The sequence below is a fragment of the Macrosteles quadrilineatus genome, unplaced genomic scaffold (genome assembly GCF_028750875.1).
Source record: "Macrosteles quadrilineatus isolate MER2022 unplaced genomic scaffold, UCM_ALF_1.0 Scaffold_2__2_contigs__length_208266976, whole genome shotgun sequence".
Classification (NCBI taxonomy): Eukaryota; Metazoa; Arthropoda; class Insecta; order Hemiptera; family Cicadellidae; genus Macrosteles; species Macrosteles quadrilineatus.
This window is the reverse complement of record NW_026542595.1, coordinates 186,240,303-186,262,570: the sequence shown is the minus strand read 5'-3', so window position 1 is coordinate 186,262,570 and position 22,268 is coordinate 186,240,303. Positions and strand designations below refer to the sequence as shown.

The window sequence follows — 22,268 nt, the reverse complement described above, 5'->3', positions numbered from 1 at the left end:
TTGATGACAGATTTGCTATCAAACCAAACTCTGAGTCAGAGAGCTTCATTTAGTTTTGTCACTTAAAAATTAGACTTAACTTTTGGTTTGTCAAAGAAAGGTTGTAGTCTAACAAATTAATTGGAGAAGTCGTTGGGCACCTGTTTCAGAATAGTGGGTGTCAAAAAACAAATATTGATGAAAATACCCTAAAATTGAATAGTAACTTAAAGGTCTATGTATTAGTATAAATGATTAACTTTGACCAGCTGAGCTCTATTTTGACATCCAATTTATGAAAAACAAAGTATTTGTCTTTTAGGTTATTTTGAATACAAATTTTTAGTGGATCAATCACATTTAAAATTACTAGTATTAACATCACATTTATTTGTATTAAAAGTGAAAGTAAGTTTAACACGATGCCAAAGCATTTCTCCACTAAAGAATCAGCCAGTATTTGCTCAATAGACTTAACCAAAACTGAAGGGATGTCATCATTTTGGAAATTGGTTTGTAAACAAAATAATAAAAAGGATAAACAAACTTCAAATAGCAATGCAACACCAAAACTCAATAGTTTAACATTGAAAATACTGAAACTTAGAGGAATTGACCTTACTAGCTTAGACATGAGCAACATTGGTTCAATGAACCTGGAAAAAGGTGCGGTTTTCGACCCTGCTCAGATACAGTTAATCAAACAAAATCTGAAGAACGGAAAGTTTTCATTTGATACACAGCTATTAAATGGCATAAACAACAATTCAAACAATCACCATAAAGATGTCAAAACATTTGAATTAAACAAGACAAGTGATAGTTCTGACAAATCACAAAAAGGATTGATCAAGACTAGTACCAGTAAACCACAATTTAATCTCAAAAAGCCCAAAGTTATAGCTTTTATAAACAATACAGGAGCTCAGATAACCAAACTTGAAACAAATAATGCAAAAGATAAAAATAATCTAAACGAACTAACTGAAAATGATATAAAGGCAAAAACTGAGGAATTAGAGCTACTTATTCCAAAAAAGAAAGTTAGGGTGGTTTATTTAAGAAAAAAAGGTTTAAAGAAAAGGAAAACATCCAATACCAGTAACACAGAAGAAACCTCATCCAAAAGCTTGGAAAGAAATGATCAGACAGGTTCTGATAATGTTTCTCTTTTACCCAAAACCAAATTTATAATGAATGAACAACCAAAATCGATTAATTTTGCATCAATATCAATAGATAATAAATCAAATCAAATTACTATATGTAAGAAAAATGATCTTTTTACCCGATCACGTTCACAGCCACTAAATTCCCACTATAATGTAAATACTCAATTACCTAGTAATGCTCAGAGAACAAAATTTTCTCCAGCTAGTCCTAAAACAGTTAAGGTAAATAAAGAAAAAGTTGTTAGACCTCATAAAAATCTGCATACTATAACTGAACTTAGTCATGAAAATACATCCTTGGTCTGTGATTTAAAAAATAATCTAAAAACAAAGAAAGAGCACAAAAGCAAACAAGAAAACAAAAACGATTACCGTAAATCTGTACCATTACTAAACGATCCAGATTTGCTCATTAAAAACCATAATTTAATAATCCCGGGAGATTTATCAGAGGAAAGTTTGTTTGAAGCAAACCCGTCAGCTGGGTGTGATACTATTTTACAGTTGTTCAGCTCTTTGTCGAAAAGTCACAATTTTCATGAGCAAAATTCCAATTTTAAAGAAATTAACGACCACAAACGACAATTGGAGTTTGAAAAAAATTACAATAGTGATAAAAAATATGACGAAACAATGAACATGGATGCGGCTAGAGTCAGAAGCATTTTTACAAAAACTACTGTTAAAAACGACAATCAAAATAATTGTGAAGATAATATGATAAGGCTAGACAATCATTTCAGTCTACCTTCAAATCATGCATTGAAATTACATGCCAATAGTGAATTGAATGAAAATAAGAGGGAATTGGTAGAAAATGTTTCAGAGGCGGGAGATAAACTTAAGATGTACCTGGTTCATGCTATCGAAGAAATTAACGGTGTCAATGGCTCAAAGGATGCTGTCAGTAAACATAGCAATAATGAATTTCAAACTACAAGCTGTATTAAGATACAATCCATAACTAAGATAAACAATCTTGAAGACAACATATCTGAAGAACGTATTGAAGTGACATCGGAGAAACATGAATTGGATGAGTCAACATCCTGTGAGGGCAGATGCTGTAACTCCAAAGTTAGTTGTACAAGAGATAGTTTAAAGAACAATTTGTCACATATATCATCCAAATCTTTAAAACCTGATGAAGTAAGTGATGATTGGAATGATTCAGATGGTGCCTCCAAGGGGGATGGTAAAGTAAATGTGAACCTATTTACACTTGATATAACTCATGATCAATGTGGAAGATCACTAGACCAAACTCAAAAGTCTTTTAAGAAAACAACAATTTCTCTCCCAGTGAAGTCACCAAAACAACAATTGAGCATAACTATTCAGCTTGACAACAAGTTAATAACTGATGAACACAGGGACACAAGTTCTCAATGTACAAGTGGAAAATCCAAAGGGACCAAATCATCTTTGCTGCTTGAAGAAACGTTCAATTCAAATAAGTCTCAACTTAACAGTGGCCAAAGGGAATGGGGAGATTGTGGGGAATGCAAAACCGATTGTTATGATGAACTAAACTTTCTACAGTGTGGTATATCACATACAAAGTTAACATCACTTGGTAGAGGAGAACAGTTTTATAAGATTGATCATTCAGTAACCAAACAAGATACTAGAAAAACCCAACTCTTTGGAATAACAAGCAACGTCAACTACTTGAATAAAGATCAGAGAAAAGTGTTTGATAAACATGTATTAGGAATAAATAATTGTGAAAAGTCCACAGACTTGTCAGACTTCACCGTGAAAGGACAGTACAAAAGAACTCTTCCTGATGTAAAAGAAAATTTGTGTACTAAGAATGTGTTTGGTGGGTTGCCAATAGTATTTTTCAATAACAACATTAGTTATTCATGTGCAAATGACAATTTAAAGAATGAGTCAAACATGGGTAAAACTAGACAATTTCATTTGAAGAATCATATTGGTCTAAACGGTGTCAAAGATGTAGACATTTTAAAGAACAATTTGAAAAATGAATCCTTTTATGAGAAAAATGGAAGAGATTTTTATAAACAAATACTTCCACAGTTGTTCAAACTTCATCAGTGTAATAATCATTTGATCAGCAATGATAACAAAGAAAATTCAAATGATGCTGATAATCTAGACACAAAAATATTTGGTTTTAACCCCACTATAAATCAAGAATCTTCCGTCTTTCAAAAACAAGGAGAAATCCATTCTTCCTTCCAAAGATTGAATGACAAATTGTGTAAAGCAAAATATGTTGAACTTGATCACAAGAATATGTCAAAAGATACAAACATCTGGTTTTGTAGTGTTGGGTCCAATAAGTTCAGCGATAAGCTAGGAGAAGGGAAACCCAATCCTGTACATTTCCCACTAATAGAAGATCATAAAAAAATACCAATATTTCCCCAAGCGGATTTTAATATCATTGATATCAATAACAAATCTAATTCCTTAGACATGTCAGTTTCCAATGAGACTAATATCAAACCACAATTTGCTGAATCAGACCAAACCTACATTGAAACACTATTGAGAAATTTACATAATAAAATGGTAAACAATCAATCCCAACAACAAATAAATGATCAAACAAATCTAGAGAACAGTGTTCATATTGAAACTTCCTTAGTACATCGTAAATATGAGGAAAACTGTCTTCCAAGAGCCTATGACTTGTTAAATAATGATCAAGAGATCATAGATAGTAGTACATCCATGCAAAAAGAGTCTGATGTAGGACTTTATGGCGGATTACATATTGAAACCTCAAAACAGACTATTTTGAACGAAACAGGCAAAGTTGATCAATGTGCGTGTTGCAGAGTTGGTTGTTTGGCTGTTATATCTGATTGCTCAATTGATAGTTCCGTGGAATAATGCTGTGTTACTGAATGTTATTGAATATTACACTCTTTTAAAGTTAAGCTAGTTTCTTTTTGTTTGCTTATATTCATCTCTAAAAAAATATATTCATTTATATATGGATATATTCATTCATGTACCGGTATGGAATGTGTTAGGAGAACTTTTATTTGTGTGTAAAGTAAAGGTAAATAATCGCAGGTTTTATTTTTGTAAATTTTTTCTCCTAACTATAATTGATTGTCATCAACTGGTGCATATGATAATGCATAAAATTCACTTATGTATAAAAGTAAAAGTATCAATTTAAAGTAATACTTACATGATATTTTAGGCTTACCTTCATTGTAAGTATGTTTAAATTGAGCCAGATTTCAATTACTTTATGTAATTGAAGTTTGACCCAATTTGGACTACTTATGGAGGCTAGCCTGAAATGTCATATATACATAGTCCAGGGGCTATCAGAATGAATATTATAATATTTATACTCTTGTTCAATTTTCCTCAGTATTTTATGTACAATTTGTAGCAGTTTTATTTATTCACACTTTTAAAATACCATAGTTTTCAATGAGTGGGGCTGAATCCTGTAAATTCTTTTATCTAGAGATAATGATTACTTCAATATTTACTCAATGAAGTCACTGCTGTGTTTTGGCTTGTAGTTATCTGCCAGTACTCCCATCGCTACAACATGGCCAGTGTTAAACAGTGGTGTTTCTCTGTACTAGAAGAACACAGAGGGATTATTGTGCTAGTGTTTTGTTTACCTTTAAGTTTTATATTTGATTTTTTCCTCAAATTTTATTTCTATGTTAGAAAGTTTACCTTTAACAGGGATCATGAGGCTAAGGTCAGGGATGTTCAAGAGAACATACAATATTGGAACAAACTTCCTAAAAACAACAGAAAACCCCTCTGCACTGCTAGAGCAAATTGGCTCAGTCTTTCAACAACATTTTTCCAAAAAAATAACTGTCATAAAATAGCAATACCCCTTTATGATATATTGGGTTTGGATGAGAAAAAACTTAAAGTGAAAGTAGAGCCTTTAGTGACTGTTGGGGAGATTACTAAATATTTGTTGCCCAGAGGTTATATATTGGCAGTGCACTTGGAAATAGCCGAAGCGACTCTTGGTGGACTGGCTATGGGTGTGGGGATGACCACTCACTCACACAAAGTAGGACTATTCCAAGAGAGTGTCATATCATATGATGTTATCTTAGCAAATGGCAAACTTATACATGTAACTAAAGACAATGAGCACTCAGACCTTCACCAAGCGTTGCCTTGGTCTCACGGAACATTAGGACTCTTAGTTGCACTCGAGCTTGAAATCATTCCAGCCAAACCTTACATACACATGAACTACATCCCTATGAGAGGAAAGAAGAGGTACTGCACACTACTGAGGGAACTAGCAGGAGCAAACAACAAAGATAAACATACTCCTGACTTTTTGGAAGCTATAATCTACAGTAAAGAAGAAGCTGTAATTCTAGCTGGATGGTTTTCAAACGCAACAGATCGCTTGAAGGTGAACCATGTCAAGAAGTGGTACAAACCTTGGTTTTATAAATACGTAGAGACTTTTCTGAAGAGGGGAAATACTGAAGAGTTGATTCCGTTGGAGGATTATCTTCTGAGACATAACAGGTCCATATTTTGGGTGATGGAGTCGATGCTTCCTTTTGGGAACAATGAACTGTTTCGTTTGTTTTTTGGATGGCTTTTACCACCCAAAATAGCTTTTTTGAAGTTCACAACAACACCAGGTACTACTTTTGTGTGTTAGTTTAGAAAAGTCAGATTACTCATGTAGACAATTACATGCTAAAATTAATATTTAAGTTAGACTTTAGCTTCTTAATACCTCGCCAAAGTCAAAGTCAAAGTCAAAGTCAAAGTCCTTTATTCAACCAGATTGACAATACATTGCATTGGCCAAGTCAAGAGATTACATTTTTATGAAATTAATTAACTACTAAATACATTATATACAAATTGTTTTCTTTTATGTTTAATAAGGTTAAAGCCTACCAGGAAATTCCCGGACGCTGTAGCAGACCTTATTTATCAACATGGACTTAACTAATTTCCTGAATTTTCCGATGTCCTGTTCGGCTTTCAAAGGGAGAGGGAGGTCATTAAAAAGTTTTACTGCATTGAAGTGGAAATTTTTCTGAAAGAAAGTGGTTGAGTGTCGTGGTACTGAAAGATTGAAATTGTTGCGGAGACGATAACTATGGGTACTTGGAGAGCTATATGATGATGGGTTTTTCTTGATAAATGATAATGTTTCTAAAATGTAAATGGAAGGGAAAGTTAGAACTTTATGTGATCTGAAGACATCTCTGCAGGATTGACGACGGTGAAGGGAAAAAACAGTTCGGAGAGCCTTTTTTTGAAGCCTGAATATGAACTGAGTCCTTTGGCTTTCACACCCCCAGACAGGTACAGCATATGTCAGATAAGGATAAACTAGTCCATAGTAGGCTGTCAAGAGGACCTCACACGAAACAGTATGTTTAAGAGTGCGGAGCATGAAAATCCCAACAGATATCTTGTTTGAAACGTGATCGATATGCTTGTGAAATTTGAGGTTCTCGTCTAGAATTAAACCAAGGAACTTTACATCTGGGGAGGGGGAAATAGTGGTATCATCAAGAAGAACATGTATGTCAGTGGATGTGCGATGCTGATCAATGCTAAATTGAAGGAGTGTGGTTTTGTTGGCATTTAAGATTAGTTCATTATCCTCACACCACTGAAGCAGGCAGTTGGATTCAAGAAATAGGGTCTGTTCTAAGGCATGAATACTGGGATTTGAAATGGTGATAGAAGTGTCATCGGCAAAAAGGCATATGTTTGCAAGATTCAAGCTGGATGGAACATCATTTATGAAGATAAGGAAGAGAATCGGACCCAAGACGGAACCCTGGGGCACACCTCTCCTGACTGGGACTTCTGAAGAGGAATGGTTCTGCAAGTAGCCACTTTTATTTACAGCTGGTATCATAACAAACTGTCGCCTGTCTTTCAGGTACGAAGAGAACCAAGCATGAGCTACTCCTCTAATGCCCAGATCATTCATTTTTCTCAACAGTATATCATGGTTCACGAGGTCAAAAGCTTTGCTAAAATCAAAGAACATCCCTGCTACTTTCTGACGTGAATCCATATCCCTCACCACTCTGTTTATGTGACCAAGCATGGCACTGGTTGTCGATCTGTTTTTTACAAATCCATGCTGGTTTTCATATAGGATGTTTTGGGACTCTAGGAAACTCCATAATCTATTAACCATTGCTTTCTCAAATACTTTACTAAAGGTTGATATTAAACTAATAGGCCTGTGCAGCTGGTTTTGTCCCCTTTCTTGAAAACGGGTCTTACCATTGACAGTTTTAGATTGGAAGGGAATTTTCCCTCAACGAAGGAGCAGTTAATCATGTGACAGAGTGGTGATGAGATCAGACCTGAAATGGTTTTCAGTAGTTTCGGAGATATTTCATCAACTCCTGAGGATCTTTTATTCTTTAGCTCACTGATAATGCTTTTGATTTCTTCTTCAGTCACTGGTTTCAAGAAAAATGACGATATTATATTTCTATTGTTTAAATTGCAGGAGTTAGGAGGAATTCTCGCACCTTTGTTGTTGTAGCTACCAACTTCAGCAAAAAAACTGTTAAATCTGTTGCACACTTCATTGGGATTAGTAATGGTTACACCACCACTGTCATCCTTAATACAAATACTATCCATTGCCTTCTTTTTTCTTGGTCTGTTTTCATTTATTACTTTCCAAATACCTTTAGTTTTACTGTCTGATTCTTCAATCTCGGCAATTACCATTTTCGTCTTTAATTCTCTAATTAGTTTTCTATATTCATTTTTTAATCTCAGATAGTATTGTCTTAGAACGTTATCAGAGTTGAGGTGCTTTGTCTTCTCATAGTATACAAGACATTGTTCTTTTAGCTTTAAAAGTTCAGCTGAAAATGAAATTCGTCTTTTGTTTTTTGAATGGAGCTTTTTAATTCTTTTTGGAAATGCAATGTCAAAATGATAACTTAATGTACTATTGAAAGCATTAAACTTACTATCAATATTCTCAGCTTCGTACAGATCTCCCCAGTTCTCTAGCTGAAGGCAATGTTTAAAAGTCTCTATATTGGTGGAATTAAAACTCCTAGCGTACGTAAATTTCGCTCCTGAACGATCAGTAGGCAAGTTAGTGTTGATCAAAATTGATTGAGCATAGTGGTCGGACAGACAAGATTTTATGACATCGCTCCTGAGGTTGTTATTATCGTTTGAGAATATGTGGTCGATCAATGTACATGAGCCCAAAGCTTCCCGTGTATAGGAGTGGACCACATTTAGGAGACCAAACGACGACATAGTCGCAGTTAATTTCCTACTATCAAAACTGTCAGTAGATATGTCGACGTTAAAATCCCCTAACACATAAGCCACTGGCTGTTAGTAAAATATACAGTTGTTTTGTTACTTTAAAGGTTTACTTTAAAGGTAAATATGAGTATAAAGATAATTTTCAATCAGTAAAGGTTTAGAACTTTTTCAATGTCCAGACCTGTGAATTTTCTTTATGGAAGAATCACGAATGCTTTACTGAAAGTGGTCCATGTCCTTTAAAATTTGTGAATACGCCAAGAATCAAATCTATCCTCCTCTCAGAATGAAACTATACTCTCTGATATCGATTGAGGATAAGAAATTTTAGTCCTATTCCAAATTATGACTACATAGCCAACTACTTGTATTTTAGTATAAACATTTGCATGATTATCATTCAGGTTGTGAGACAATTGATAGTTAAACAAACCCATTTTGCTGTCCTTTACGTAAAATTCACTAAACACTTTTTTCAATGCTCTCAGAAACTTCTCACTAAACCAATATTCAGTTCTCTTTCAATTTTCCAGGAATCAGGAAGCTGACGTTCACAAAGCAGGTTTTCCAAGACATTGTGTTGCCGATGTCTAGTCTAGAGGAGCAGATTGACCTTTCACAGGAGTTGTTTGACCTCTATCCACTGTTGGTGTATCCTTGTAGGGTTTACGACAGAGGAGAACTTTCAGGACAAATACCTACACCAAACCCTGACTGTCTTTGTCCTGGAGCTGACTACGCTCTCTATAATGACTTGGGTGAGTTTAGAATAGACAGTTTTGATTATGGGTTAAGTGTTGTGTAGAAGTTGTCGAAAATTTTCAATGAATGGTACTGACATAAATGACTTACTGTGAACACTTTTTCCTGTTAAAGTAATGGTGGTGATTAGCTAATTTAAAGTTTTACGGTATATGAAAGGGGATGCGGAATACTATCCCCTGGAAAACTACCCCCCCAGGTGAAACGTGACGTCACAAAATCTGCTAACTAACCAATATGGAAGCCGTGTCCGCGACTGGAATACTATCCCCCTTGACAAATCATGCTTATGTAATTTTAATTTTAATTTGAATAATTCCGTTGGATAATAGAAAATGCATGTGGTGACATTTTTGATTTTTGAAATGTTACAGCAAGTTTGGTTGGTTAGGTTAGGTTAGATTAGAACTGTGTGACAACTAAATTTGAGTGTCCGTGACTGGAACCTGCTTGGGGGGGGGGGGTAGTTTTCTGGGGGGCAGTCTTCCGGCGACCCATATGAAAGATACAGTACATTATTTAAATACAATAAAAGATGGTCTAAGATGAGGAGATTGAATTTTCCTAGTTTTATATGAGATTGGTGGGCCTATTGTAACCGTAATCCCCGTACTCATGGATTTCAATCCTGTGCATTTAACACGGGGACGGGGACAGGCTTCTAACAACACTGACCACGTGACACTACTAGACGTTAGTGGTATTAAATTAATCCACTGTTAATTGTTAAGACGTCTACAAAATTATAATAAAACAATGGTATGGTATCGGAAGGGTTCTTGTGAGAATGTGCATACCGCTCTCCGCTCTCATTGACACAATCTATTACAATTGAGTTATTTGAGAAAATGCATTCATTTAGTGTTAAATAGTTACTTAAAACGTTTTTCAGGCATCTATGGAGTTCCAGGCTATGTGAAGCGTAAGTTAGAGTACAACTCAACACAAGCTATGAGAAAGATGGAAGCATTCACACGCAGCATCAGAGGATTCTCTTTCCTCTACGCAGATATCTTCATGACCAGAGAGGAGTTTGAACAGATGTTTGATCTGAAATTGTATGACCAAGTGAGGAAAAAATACTCAGCTGAAGGCGCTTTTCCCCACCTTTACGACAAAGTGAAGCCTGAAATCGATGTGATTGCAATTGGTGAAAACAGCAGCGTGAATGATTAGTTTAAATTTACCAAGTGAAGTGTCGGATTATAGCTTTAAATATTGATAAAATAAAAATAAGTGTTACGTAACTTATTATGACTTTCTGGGGTGTTTGATGGGTATTCCAAACAATAAAATATAGAAAATAATTATTATATAGTGGACTAAAAACTTGAGACATATGAAATTATAGCGAACCCACATTAAAATAATAATTTTTTATCTTGTTCATATTTAATCCCAGCCTTGAGTGTTTTTACAAAGTAATTATAATTGATAGTGATACTTCAGTTACTTCTAAAGTACTCATAACTCTTTGAGATAACTGAATCTAATGGATAAAGATAATTCTGTTTGTGTGTACTATATCCTACCAAATAAAGTGAATGTTTGAAATGATTTATTTTGTCAACAAATAGATGTTTTCAAAAGGTGACAGTGAAAGATAATTTCAATGTTTATAAAATGTTTGAATTTTTGGACTGCAAACTTTTCTCGCTTTTACGAGTAAGAAATTTACTTTAATTGAATTCAGGGTATTAAATTTATAATCTAGAACATTAATTCTTCTTTTCAAGATGAGTTTTATCTTTAGAAAAATAGCATTTTAGTGTTACCATACCTGAGAGTTTAGTTATGGCTAAAATATTTTGCCCTATCCCTGTAGATGCATTATAAACCTGCTTTGAATGTATTTGATCATTTATTTTTATGAATGAGATTTGAATGCTGTATTGCTTAATATGTTTATTAGGTCTAAATTTTCCAGCTTCGGACAAAATTTAGTGATGTGATTGCAGCTTTAAAAGATTGTTACAAGGAATTTGATGATGGATCTATGACATTTGGTAAGCAAAAGCTGTAATAACAGTTTATGTTTATTCGCTTTATTAATCAAACTACTGTACATTGATAACCGTTGTATACCTTAAAAGTCAAGGATATTTACTGTATTCCTTGATACATACTTATTTATAAGCTATAAATTGTTAGCTTCTATATATATTTACATGGTAAAGGTTTAGTCTTTATATGTTTATAGTAAAACTGGGAAAACCTTTATGTTTGAAGTGGAGGATTGTAATGGCTCTTTAGTTTTATGGATTAAGACTTAACAATAAATTGACAATGTCCAATGCAGACCCTTTGTATGCTGTGACAAATAAAAATCTCAAGAACATTGAAAACACATTTTATGAAATAGTCATTGGGGGCTGGTGTGTGTCCCTGTATCATCACTTTGAATCAGTCAACTTATGTTCACACTTAAAGTAAATTGCAAGTAAATCTGAACATTTTCCAAATTAACTTTGGCATTTGGACTTCCATTTGGAAGACAAGAGTTTGCTTATACTGTAGTGGTGTTTGTGTCATAACCACATATTTCCTGTTTAGTTAAACTTTTTTCGGTTTGGTAATCATACATGCATTTTCTTGTAGATCTATGTTTAGAAGAAATATTGGAAGAAGAGAAGTCAAAAAAATGTGAAAAAGCAAAATATGAACGCTGTAGGGTAAGGTCATTATGGATACCACATTCTTGAACTATTTCTAGAAGTATTTTCTTAAATTTTTTGTCCTTCAATGTAGTTATTTTTATCTATCGTCTAAGGCAGGTGTTTACACACATTTATCTCATCAGGAGGTCATTTCATATAACTAGATTTCATTCAACGAATCTTAAGTACATATACCTGTTGCAAACGTTTAGACCAGAAAATTAAGGTGCTTTAAAAAATCACCAGTGGTATCCAACTATGCTCCACAACAATGGAATGCGGCAATGATTTGCAAACGTTGGTAATAATTTGCAACTTTTGAAAGATAATTAATTGAGATAAAGTTGTTTGATTAACATATTTTTTTGGTTTCCAGAGCGTTTATGTCTGCACTGCTAGGAAGCTTGGTTTGGTAAGCAATGCCATTTATATTCCAAAACAGTTGAGATGTTTACTATCCAGGCCATAATAATTAATACATGATTTATATAATCTGTTTGGGTAGCTGGGTGGTTATAGTGCTCACCAAGAAATCGTATGATTCCTCGTTTGATTCCAAAGCCAGATCGTTATTGGACTCAGATGCAATTTGTTATTGGACTACCAATCAACGATGCTATCCAGCAAAACGATTACCATGAGATAGTAACTAACTAGTAACATGACCAGGGTTTAGAACTTTCTCTTACAAAAGATCTTTACTTACTCAAAAAAAAAAAGCTAAGTTACTATATTGTCATGGCATTAATTTATTAATATCACGATAACTTAACTGCAGAAAACATCTGAAAGGAATTATATAAAGCATAGTGACACATGAACACAGTAGCTTAAAAGTACCGGTACATTGTTGGCTTAAAAGTTAGTTATTCACAATAGAAAATTAATTTGATCTACAGTTAGAAATATGAAACAAGTGTAATGCTTTTCTGTGATAAGCTTCCACGGTTTATTCCTATATAGGTGGTAAATCCTTTCCTGGTCTTCTGGTGACGACCGCAAAGATGAAGATGACAGTGAAGTAGTTGCAGATATTTCATATGCGATACAGCAACCTGTACTAAAGGCACTGAGAGAGAGAGAGAGAGAGAGAGAGAAAATTCTTTATTTATTACACACTGTTTTGCAGCAATAAATACAAAAAAATAAAAATATCACATGGGTCACAATGACCTGTGCGTGATAGAGTCCTTAGCTGTCTGCTGTCAAAATAAAAGTTCTTCACACTTCACAATACACATAAAAAAAAGAACTAACAATAACTTGGTAAAATAACACTATACAATTAATACTATAACAGTTATAAAATAACCTAAAAAACCATATGCAACGTGCAATCAATAACAAGGGGTGCACAAAGCATAACTTTTTTCTTTCAAACCAAATTTTTTTTTACTGACTCTAACACTTCTTCTGTGTTCCCTATCCTTTAGAGTGTTCAGGTTATTCATGCTTCATTGCAGTCGTCACGCTAAGACCAGGGTCACCACCTTAAAATATTATGATATTGATTGAAAACTGGTTGCTTTTGAGAAACATGTAGAACCTATCCATAATGATTTATTGTTCAAAAGATGTTACTTATTTCCTTATGTCTTTCCTAAACCACCTTGATGAAGCTAGATGCTAAAGGGAAGTTGATGCCGAAAACTCTCCACAAGTACAAATGCAGAGTGAATGACGATGAAGAGTTCAATAGAGTCTACAGGATCTGCAGGAAAGGTATCTTTATTGACTGGACCTCCAGAATACTACCCACCTGTTGTCTTACTATCTCATTAATAGAAGTATCTATGGGAAACAAAATATTGAGAGACACTTATCTAGTATGTCAGATTAATGCTACTCTGTATGTTGAGACAAACTTGAGAACCAATCAAAATAAGAATTTAATGTATTGAGCTTCTTGTTTCAGTGGAAGGTTCGGGAGCTGAAGCGGTGGTGAATGCATTGAAGTGTATTGTGAACACTTCTGCTAAGGTAACACACTGCTCAGTATGTATTATAGTTCAGTGGTAAAATTATAGGTCTGATGAAAAAAAGGTATTTCCAAAGTTTTCACTGTGTGGTATCTTTTAGTATTTGTTTAAGCCACTCGAGGCACCATCTTAGAGAAGACACTTTCCTTTTTGTGATACATAGATTAAATACTATTTATAAGAATCATGTTGGGGATACCACAATTAATTTAAAATGCAAGAAGCTTATATCATGTTTTTTGTTTTCAGGCAAGAACAAAAGCAGAAGAAGTCAGGCCTTACTTGAAGAAATATTTGTGAAAATAAGTGTTGTTCTAGAATTAATAAATACAAGGATAATGGTGAATAGCAAACAGCATTTATGTTTTGTTAAAATCTGATTTTCTGTTGTACATCTGGTATTTAATGTATTTTATAGGAAAACCACAATAAAAATAAAAATTCTCCAACAAATAATAAAAAAGACTCTGTAGATACCATGGATTAATACCTAAATTCCACATTTTATCCAAATCAGATCACAGGTGTAGTCTGTAGCACATTTTTTGGGGGTTAAGGGTGACCCAAAGTAGATATTACCACCCAAATTTCAAACTTGATCATTTTGTAAAGACACTATTTTCTCCATATAGACTACGGTACTAGGGGACAAAAGTAAAAATTGGTTCAATATTCTTAACCCTCGAGGAGACGCTTCACCAATAAAACAGGAGCGGGCGCATGCAGAGTTTTATTCCGCAAAACTAAATAGCATAGATTTTACCCATTTTACTTGTTGTTATAACGATATACTATATGTAAATGTTGAATAACCTAATCAGAAACCTAATTTCTTTGTTGATAACATACTTGTTTAACTTTATATGAGTAATATTTCAAATAATAATATTGAGAAATTTTCCAGTATAAAGGTATGTTACGAGGGGCGTGCAGAGTTTTGATCCGCAATAATTCAATTATACATATACATGCAAACAAAATATATTTGATAATAACTATAAATAAAATAATAAATTTATACATATTTATAATTTTGTATGTATAAAATATACACAAAGTTTGAAAATAACGCATGAGGAAATAAACTCTGCGCTGAGGACTTACGCGATAGGGCGCACGCGGAGTAAACCTCCGCAAACTGACACCGCGACACTGAATTGCAGCTGACAACAAAATGAGGAGGAATTCGGGGGTACAGATAGCTAATGGGAATTCCCAGGATGAGGTGCGTGAAGTGTAGAGCCATACACGACTGCCGACACCCATTATGCATATTTATATTAACAAAAACTACAATTGCGGAGGAAAACTCCGCAAGCCCCCGCTCGAGGGTTAATAATACTGTAAATTTTGAAGGTGTTTATTCATTCTAGTAATCAAAACGTTGTACTTCAGTGGTCGTGAGACAGGTTCAATACGCTAGATATCCACAAAAAAAAAAAAAAAAAAAAAAAAAATAGAGGGGAAGAAATCCCTTCTCAATTTTTTGTGTTAAATGTTTTTAACTCAAATATGTCACTGCCCTTAAAAAAATTCTGCATGGTTGCAATTTGGAGGGATAGGGGCTACTTATTCTTGACAAAAGCCCTGACTTGGACAGCAAATGCTGAACAATTCATTTACATGGACTAGCACAGTTGGGTTTTCTTGGTCCCTAACTGTAAATATTGAGCACACATGGTAAAGAGTGATCATAGCATGACTATTGCCATGTCACTGATCTAATCACTCTGCAAAGATCACTATCAATGCTTCCTGTTTCATTTGCCATCATCAGTTCATCAGGATGAATGGAGGACAGCTGACCCTGGTCACAGCAGTTGTTATCCTGCTTGTATTTATATACACCTATGGCCCAAGTAAGTGTTATTTTTCTTTGTGAATTCACATTTGCAAATTTTTGAAAATATATCTTTTTTATTCGATATAGTTGATAAATCACAAGTTTATCTCAAAGCATTGTAGGTATATACAATCCATTGTAAGCTGAAAGGTAGTTTAACACGTTCGCTACTGCAATAGTACGAAATTTTCCATTCACACGGACCAGCGACGCACATATGCGACGGCCTGTTCCCAACCATAGACTGCCGTCCCATATATGCGACGGCTAGTCACATTAAAATAGACTGCCGACGCATATTTGCGTCGGGGTTCTAATGTTATTAAAATGCTTATATCTTTGTAACGGTCTATTTGAAGGCACTGAATTCCCTGTAGTGGTCTACAGAGATGTCTGGCGCACAACTGCGTCGCTTGGTCTGTGGATATGATGATTGGTGACGTCATATGATAGTTGGAAAAACTGGTCTTTACTTTTCTGCATCACTGTATGTATGTATGCAGTATGTATGCTGCATTATCCTATGTAGCTTTTATATTTGTTCTTGTTCAGTTATAAACTGTTCTTGAATAATCTGTTTTGTTTTTTTTACTTACTTTCACCTTAAAACACAAAACAATGAACTGTCGCATATATGCGACGTTTAGTCTATTTCAAGAAAACTATGATAATTTTAAATATTGTCTTCGCTGTAGACCGGGCGTCGCAAATATGCGACATTACAAAAGGTTATAAAAAATAGAAAAAAACAAGAATAAATTATTTACGAACACGATTGTAGCGTATTACAATGCAAATTATCACTGTTTTACAGGTTTTCACCCGTGGTCTGTGTGTACTGTTATCCAAGTGACAGCCGGTCTATGTGTAAGATTCAAATGTATACCTCGGTCTGTGGCAATGACCGCGGCGTCGCATATATGCGACGCTCAGTAGCGAACGTGTTAAAGTATTGTGTAGTGCAAAAATTGCATTAATCTGTTTTTAGAGGTTGGCTTGAGAGCGAAACGTATTAAGCAAAGCGATATGTCTGTTCTGTGAAGCGTTAACTATACTGATAAACATAGCTCAGACAAACCTACAATATTGCTGCAATGAATTTACAGGGTAAAAATGGGGTTTTCCCGTTTGACTAATGGAAGCAAGTGAAAATTTGCTTAGTCTGCAGGTTTACTGCGGTAGGGGTGTTGTGATTTTGCACTTTGTATGAGGGTTGAGAGAATTGCTGAAGAGGGCTTCTAGCTTGCTGTAGGTTGTACACCACTTACAAATACAAATTTTTATGGAGTTTTCTTATTCATTCAGATGCTGCCAGATGGACAGTTTACCATTCACAAAGGGACATTTTAATTGCTGGCATCTAGACATCCTCTCTTTCCCTCCTCACTCCATAACCATAAGTACTAATATGGGTATTAAAGAGTGGTAGTGGAGTAGCTGTGTTGTTTGTTAATGGTTGTGGTTTTTGCTTACTACAAAAGAGTCTATCAGGGAACTGTAACTGTTGTGTACACTGTTCTGTAGTTCGCAAGTTAGATAATACAAATTTTAAGGGGTCAACAGTAATATTTTTGAACTAATTTAGAACTTATGTAAGGGTTACCTGACTTTTACTTTTTTATCATTTTTACTTTCAGACTTTTACATTCAAATATCTAAAAAAATCAACTTTACTTTTCACTTTGTCTATATTGTATTACAACATTTCGCTGAATTGAATTAACTACTGTTATTAAACCATTGGTGACAACTCTCATACATTTTAAGCTAAAACTGATTATTTTAATACATTTGCTCATTATAAAAACTTCAATCTCATATAAAACAATGTTCAACTATATTGGAATACAAATTCAATCTTTTATTTTATCCAGCAGTACAACCTTTAATCAGATTTTTTTTTAAATTGTACTATTATTTGTATGATTCATTGTGTGCGGTACCTACTCTTATATGCTAGAGTTGTTTGCTCTTTGCATTATTAAATACATTAGAATTACAGTATTCAACTACTTAAACCTTTGTTTGGTTTTCAAAGTATTTTGAATCAATCATTTGACCAAAAAATCATACTGTTAATTGCCAGTCATTAGTTTAAGACCAATTATATAACTTAAATTGCAATTTTCTTTTTTCGTAGACTTCAAAGTACACTTTGTAACTTACTTCTTAATTTGACAACTGCTCTGCATGAAAAATGTTTGACTCTTCCAATACATTTGTAATATGTCTACTGGAAATAAACATGTCTTATGTCTTATGTCTTATGTCTTATGTTGGCTTCCAGATATTATATGAGGTATTAATTGATCTGAAAAAAACTCATTCCTCTTTAGTTTGTAACTATGTACAATTGGTACTATTCTGTTTAAAAACTGCATTTATGCTTATTTTACTTAGTTCTTCTTTCCTTTATATTTTGGTTTCTAGCTCAAGCGCAGCAGGTAGATAAGAGAACATTCAAGAAGACATTTGTGGAAGCAGCAAAAAAGTGTTCACAAGAAGTTGGCCCCCCATCAGGTGAGTTTACAAGACATGTTGAAACAAATCACTATCATTAAAATTTAAACATCAAAACTGTGAATAAGGGTTTTCTCTGTTAAATCCCTTTTACAGCCGTATAACTTGAAGGCATTTTGCGATTGAAGTGCATTTATAAAGCTTATGACCTAGCCGAGTGAGGAATGGTAATTAAAAGGTTATTTCCTTTAGGACTTTGTCCCTTTTGCTTATGATTTATTTCTACAGTATGCATTCAAATGTTCAGTATAATGCTGACCTTCTTTCTTTACAAAAAGGTTTAATGTAAATTGTAATTTAACTGCTGGTTGTTCAGTTGATTGTTTAACCATAGTCAGAATGTAAACGAGTGAGACAATAGCTATTTACATTACAAGTGTAGTAAGAGCGTTTTTACATCACGCAGGTGAAAGTTGTGCAACTCGCTTCGCTCGTTGCATAATTTACCTAAGTGATGTAAACACGCTCTTGCGTAACGTGTAACGTACAAGATTTTACCTGACCCGACAATATACAGGAGGTTACGAACAATATTTTTCAATACCCATTTCACTCATCTTATAACAGTAAGGTTCATTTACAAACAAAAGCTAGGTTAGGAAAATTCTCCAAAACATAACAATAACAATAAAATTCAAGCACACAGCTGATTTCTAGCGTTAAACTCGTTGGCTCCATAGAGTTATATTTTTTAAGTTATCCACTCAATGTTATTTAAATGGGTTTCATTACATCACCGAGTGAGTTTTTTGATACTTTACATCACTCGAGAAGTAAGGAAGTTGTATACATCACGCTTAGGATAGGGAAGTTTAACATGGCGGGTTAGGTAAAACAATTTATTGAAGTGGTTTTAAGGCTACTTTTTGATAAGTTTAACAGCTGATTGAGGTAGGTAAATTGGTGTAGATCCAAAATAAACTATTTTATGTTATTAAATTGAGTTAAAAAAGTTTTAACGCAATTAAAATGCCCACAGCTCCCCTTTGTTTGTAATTATTTGTATACAAATGTCATGTAAAAATCCAATCTAGAAATTATTATATTTTTTTTAATGTTTTATGGGATGTTACATTCAAGTAATTATAAACCGTGTAGCCAATATTGGATATTTTCAGTTAAAGAGATGTGGGGTATGTTTCAGCCATGAGTGTCGCCTTTCTGACTTCTCCAGAACAAACTGATCAGAAAAGTAAATGTTTCACATCATGCCTGCTTCACAAGTTCAATCTGGTTTGTAGATACCACTTATTATTATGGTACACGTAGTATATCAGGATCATAGAATATACGAATGGTATGTTGTGTACTATTTTGTCAGTGGTGCTTGCTACAGCCATGTCTTTGTCAGAATTTAATCTCCAAAAATATTTTAAATGGAAGATGATCGGCAGATCAGCTGTGAAGCTAAACTGAATTTTTATTCGTTTGTTGAAAAAATTATATAGCCTAGTGATTCATGATCCAACAATCCAACAAACTATTTTAATTTACAGGTTTATTACCAATAATTCCAGAAAGTTAAATATTACATATTTTAATAGTTGATATACTTTTAATAAGTTTTTACCTAATTGGATACATTTATGCCTATTTGATATAATGTCTACAGTACGAAAAAAGTATTTCAATAGAATATCAAATATCTATATTTTTGAAGGTTTAAATTGAAATATATGCTTACAGAAAGTTAAATATTAGAATCAGAATCAGAATCAGAATCAGAATGTTTTATTGCCATAATAATACATAAATGTACAGGACAAAAGTCACTAAAACTAAACAAGTAAAATAAGACCCATTAAAATAAGATACAAACTTCAAAAGGTACAAACTATTTACAATTTAAAAACGAAGAAACACTGTAAAATTCCTTATCAACTAAATATTCCCTCAGACCACGCTTAAATTTTTTTAAATCATGTTCGCCCTTGATTGTGTTATGAAGAGAATTAAAAAGACGGATACACATGGAGAATGATTGGTTTTTATGGAAAGTGGTACGAGATAGTGGAATATGTAGGTTAAAGTTCCTCCTGAGATTGTAGCTGTGGTGAGATGACCCTCTAATATGAAACAGTGTCGAATTTTTTTTGAAGAAGGTCAAAGATTCAAAAATGAAAATTGATGGGAAGGTCAGCATATTATTTGTACGAAAGACAGATCTACAAGACTCTCTATATTTTAGGTTGAAGATTAATCTGATGGCCCTTTTTTGCAGTTTGAATATTTTCTTAGTTTGAAGTTTGTCGTTACCCCAAACGGGCACACAATATGTAAGAAAGGGGTAAACAAGACCGTAATAAGCTGTCAGAAGGATGCGTCTATCTTGATAACAGGAGAGCCTACGAAGAAGGAAAGCACTAGTACTAAGTCTATTGTGAATTTTGTCGATGTGACTGGAAAACTACTATTATGCAACTATTATGCATTTTAATAGTTGATATACTATTATACCATAATAAGTTTTTACCTAATTGGATACGTTTATGCCTATTTGATATAACGTCTACAGTACGAAAAAGGTATTTCAATAGAATATCAAATATCTATATTTTTGAAGGTTTGAATTGAAATATATGCTTACTTTTAGATGGACCGACAAGGCAAATTTAGCCAATCTTCGATGCAGAAATTTTTAAACAGTATCCCAGAATCCAGGTTTAAGGAATCCATATCAAGAAATTCAGCGACATGTATGAAGGAGAGTAAGTAGCCTTAGTATTCATTCTGAAAATTATAATCAATTTTCAAGAAAACTTTCTTTATAAAAACGATTTTCTCATAAAACTTTCTATATATATATATATATATATATATTTTGTTTGGATGATAAAATTTATTCAGAAAAGTTTGGAATGCTTATAGTGAATCTGAGAATTAAGTTTTTTGTTTAAGTCAGGGATTTCTATCTGTTTAATATTGCAATATTTTTTAAGTAATAACATCATTAGTTCTATTAATATTTTTTTGACCACTTTTGCATCACAGTCACCACTGGTAACACTGAAAAATACTTTTTTAAATAAATCAGATGTATTTCTTTTACTGTTCTTGGTAAATAAGACTCTTTTCTTACCAACAAATGTCTACCAAGGAAATATAGGAAACATATATAAACATACAATTTAGTGTGATTAATTTTTATACTTGTGTGATATTTATTGTGGTTGAATATCGTTTCAGATGCCAAGGATGTTTGTGAGAAAGGATACAGATTCGTCCAGTGCTTTTACAAAAAAGGTTAACCCTTTGTTCGTTCCTGCAGATACACTAAAAATACAAAAGTACACTGTTAAATTATTTGAAGTCCTAATCCTAAAAAAAAATTTTCAGTATGGACAAATTAGAGTTTGTCGTGGATATAAAACCTGTTATGAAATAATATCGTAGATTTTTTACGAAAGTATTATTTAACATATAAAAGATTACTTCAAAAATCCAAACAAAAGCAGGAAAATCATAATGAAAACTATATAATAGTCAAAATAAAAATAAAAACTAAACGGCTATTTAACGGCTATGTGAGGCCATTGACTGACAACTCATGTTTAAGGTTGAGATGAAATAGTGGTGAAAACTAGAGTTTCTGTAAACTAAAAAACTACAGGATATGGTTCAAGTTTTGACTGATTCAGAACAAAAATGAAATTCGCATCAGTCTTATTTTTTAACTGCTGCTTAGTGTTCAAATCATCAGGAGGATTAACTTTGACCCTGTTAAGTCAAATGAATAATTGATGAAGTTTCACATGAGCTTCTTCAAACTGTTTAACTCAACTCAAAGTTTAATTAAGAAAGTTTAATAGTGTATCCACTTGTTTCATAGTCACTTAATTGTTAAAAATAAGACCTAACTGATGAATTTGACGATTTAAATAATCCTACTATGTTATAAGAAATATAAATTGTTTCAGAAAGTACAAGGATAATGGCTTGAAGTTAATTTAAATACATTGCTATGCTATGTGGAATTGAAATATATCATTTGTCCATAAAAACTGAGACAGAAAAATTCTATGAAACATTTTCCTTAATTGAATATAAGTATTCTCATGCCTAGATGAGAAAATTCTTTACA

The 22,268-nt window shown here is 33.4% G+C and overlaps 2 protein-coding genes across 2 annotated transcripts; both read left to right on the top strand.

Annotated features, from left to right (window-relative positions):
• The first annotated feature begins 5,037 nt into the window (after positions 1-5,037).
• LOC128986855 (delta(24)-sterol reductase-like) lies at positions 5,038-14,265 on the top strand. Its single transcript, XM_054407427.1, has 9 exons — positions 5,038-5,785; positions 8,960-9,184; positions 10,081-10,853; positions 11,101-11,194; positions 11,787-11,860; positions 12,222-12,257; positions 13,465-13,567; positions 13,761-13,825; positions 14,074-14,265. The coding sequence occupies exons 1-3, from the start codon at positions 5,158-5,160 to the stop codon at positions 10,362-10,364; spliced, it is 1,137 nt and encodes a 378-aa protein (XP_054263402.1). The 5' UTR covers positions 5,038-5,157; the 3' UTR covers positions 10,365-10,853; positions 11,101-11,194; positions 11,787-11,860; positions 12,222-12,257; positions 13,465-13,567; positions 13,761-13,825; positions 14,074-14,265.
• Positions 14,266-15,430: 1,165 nt separating this feature from the next.
• On the top strand, positions 15,431-21,478 carry LOC128986856 (uncharacterized). The gene is made up of 5 exons (XM_054407428.1): positions 15,431-15,683; positions 18,098-18,187; positions 19,332-19,420; positions 20,781-20,895; positions 21,374-21,478. Exons 1-5 carry the CDS (start codon positions 15,611-15,613, stop codon positions 21,433-21,435), a joined length of 429 nt encoding a protein of 142 aa, XP_054263403.1. The 5' UTR covers positions 15,431-15,610; the 3' UTR covers positions 21,436-21,478.
• The last annotated feature ends 790 nt before the right edge of the window (positions 21,479-22,268 follow it).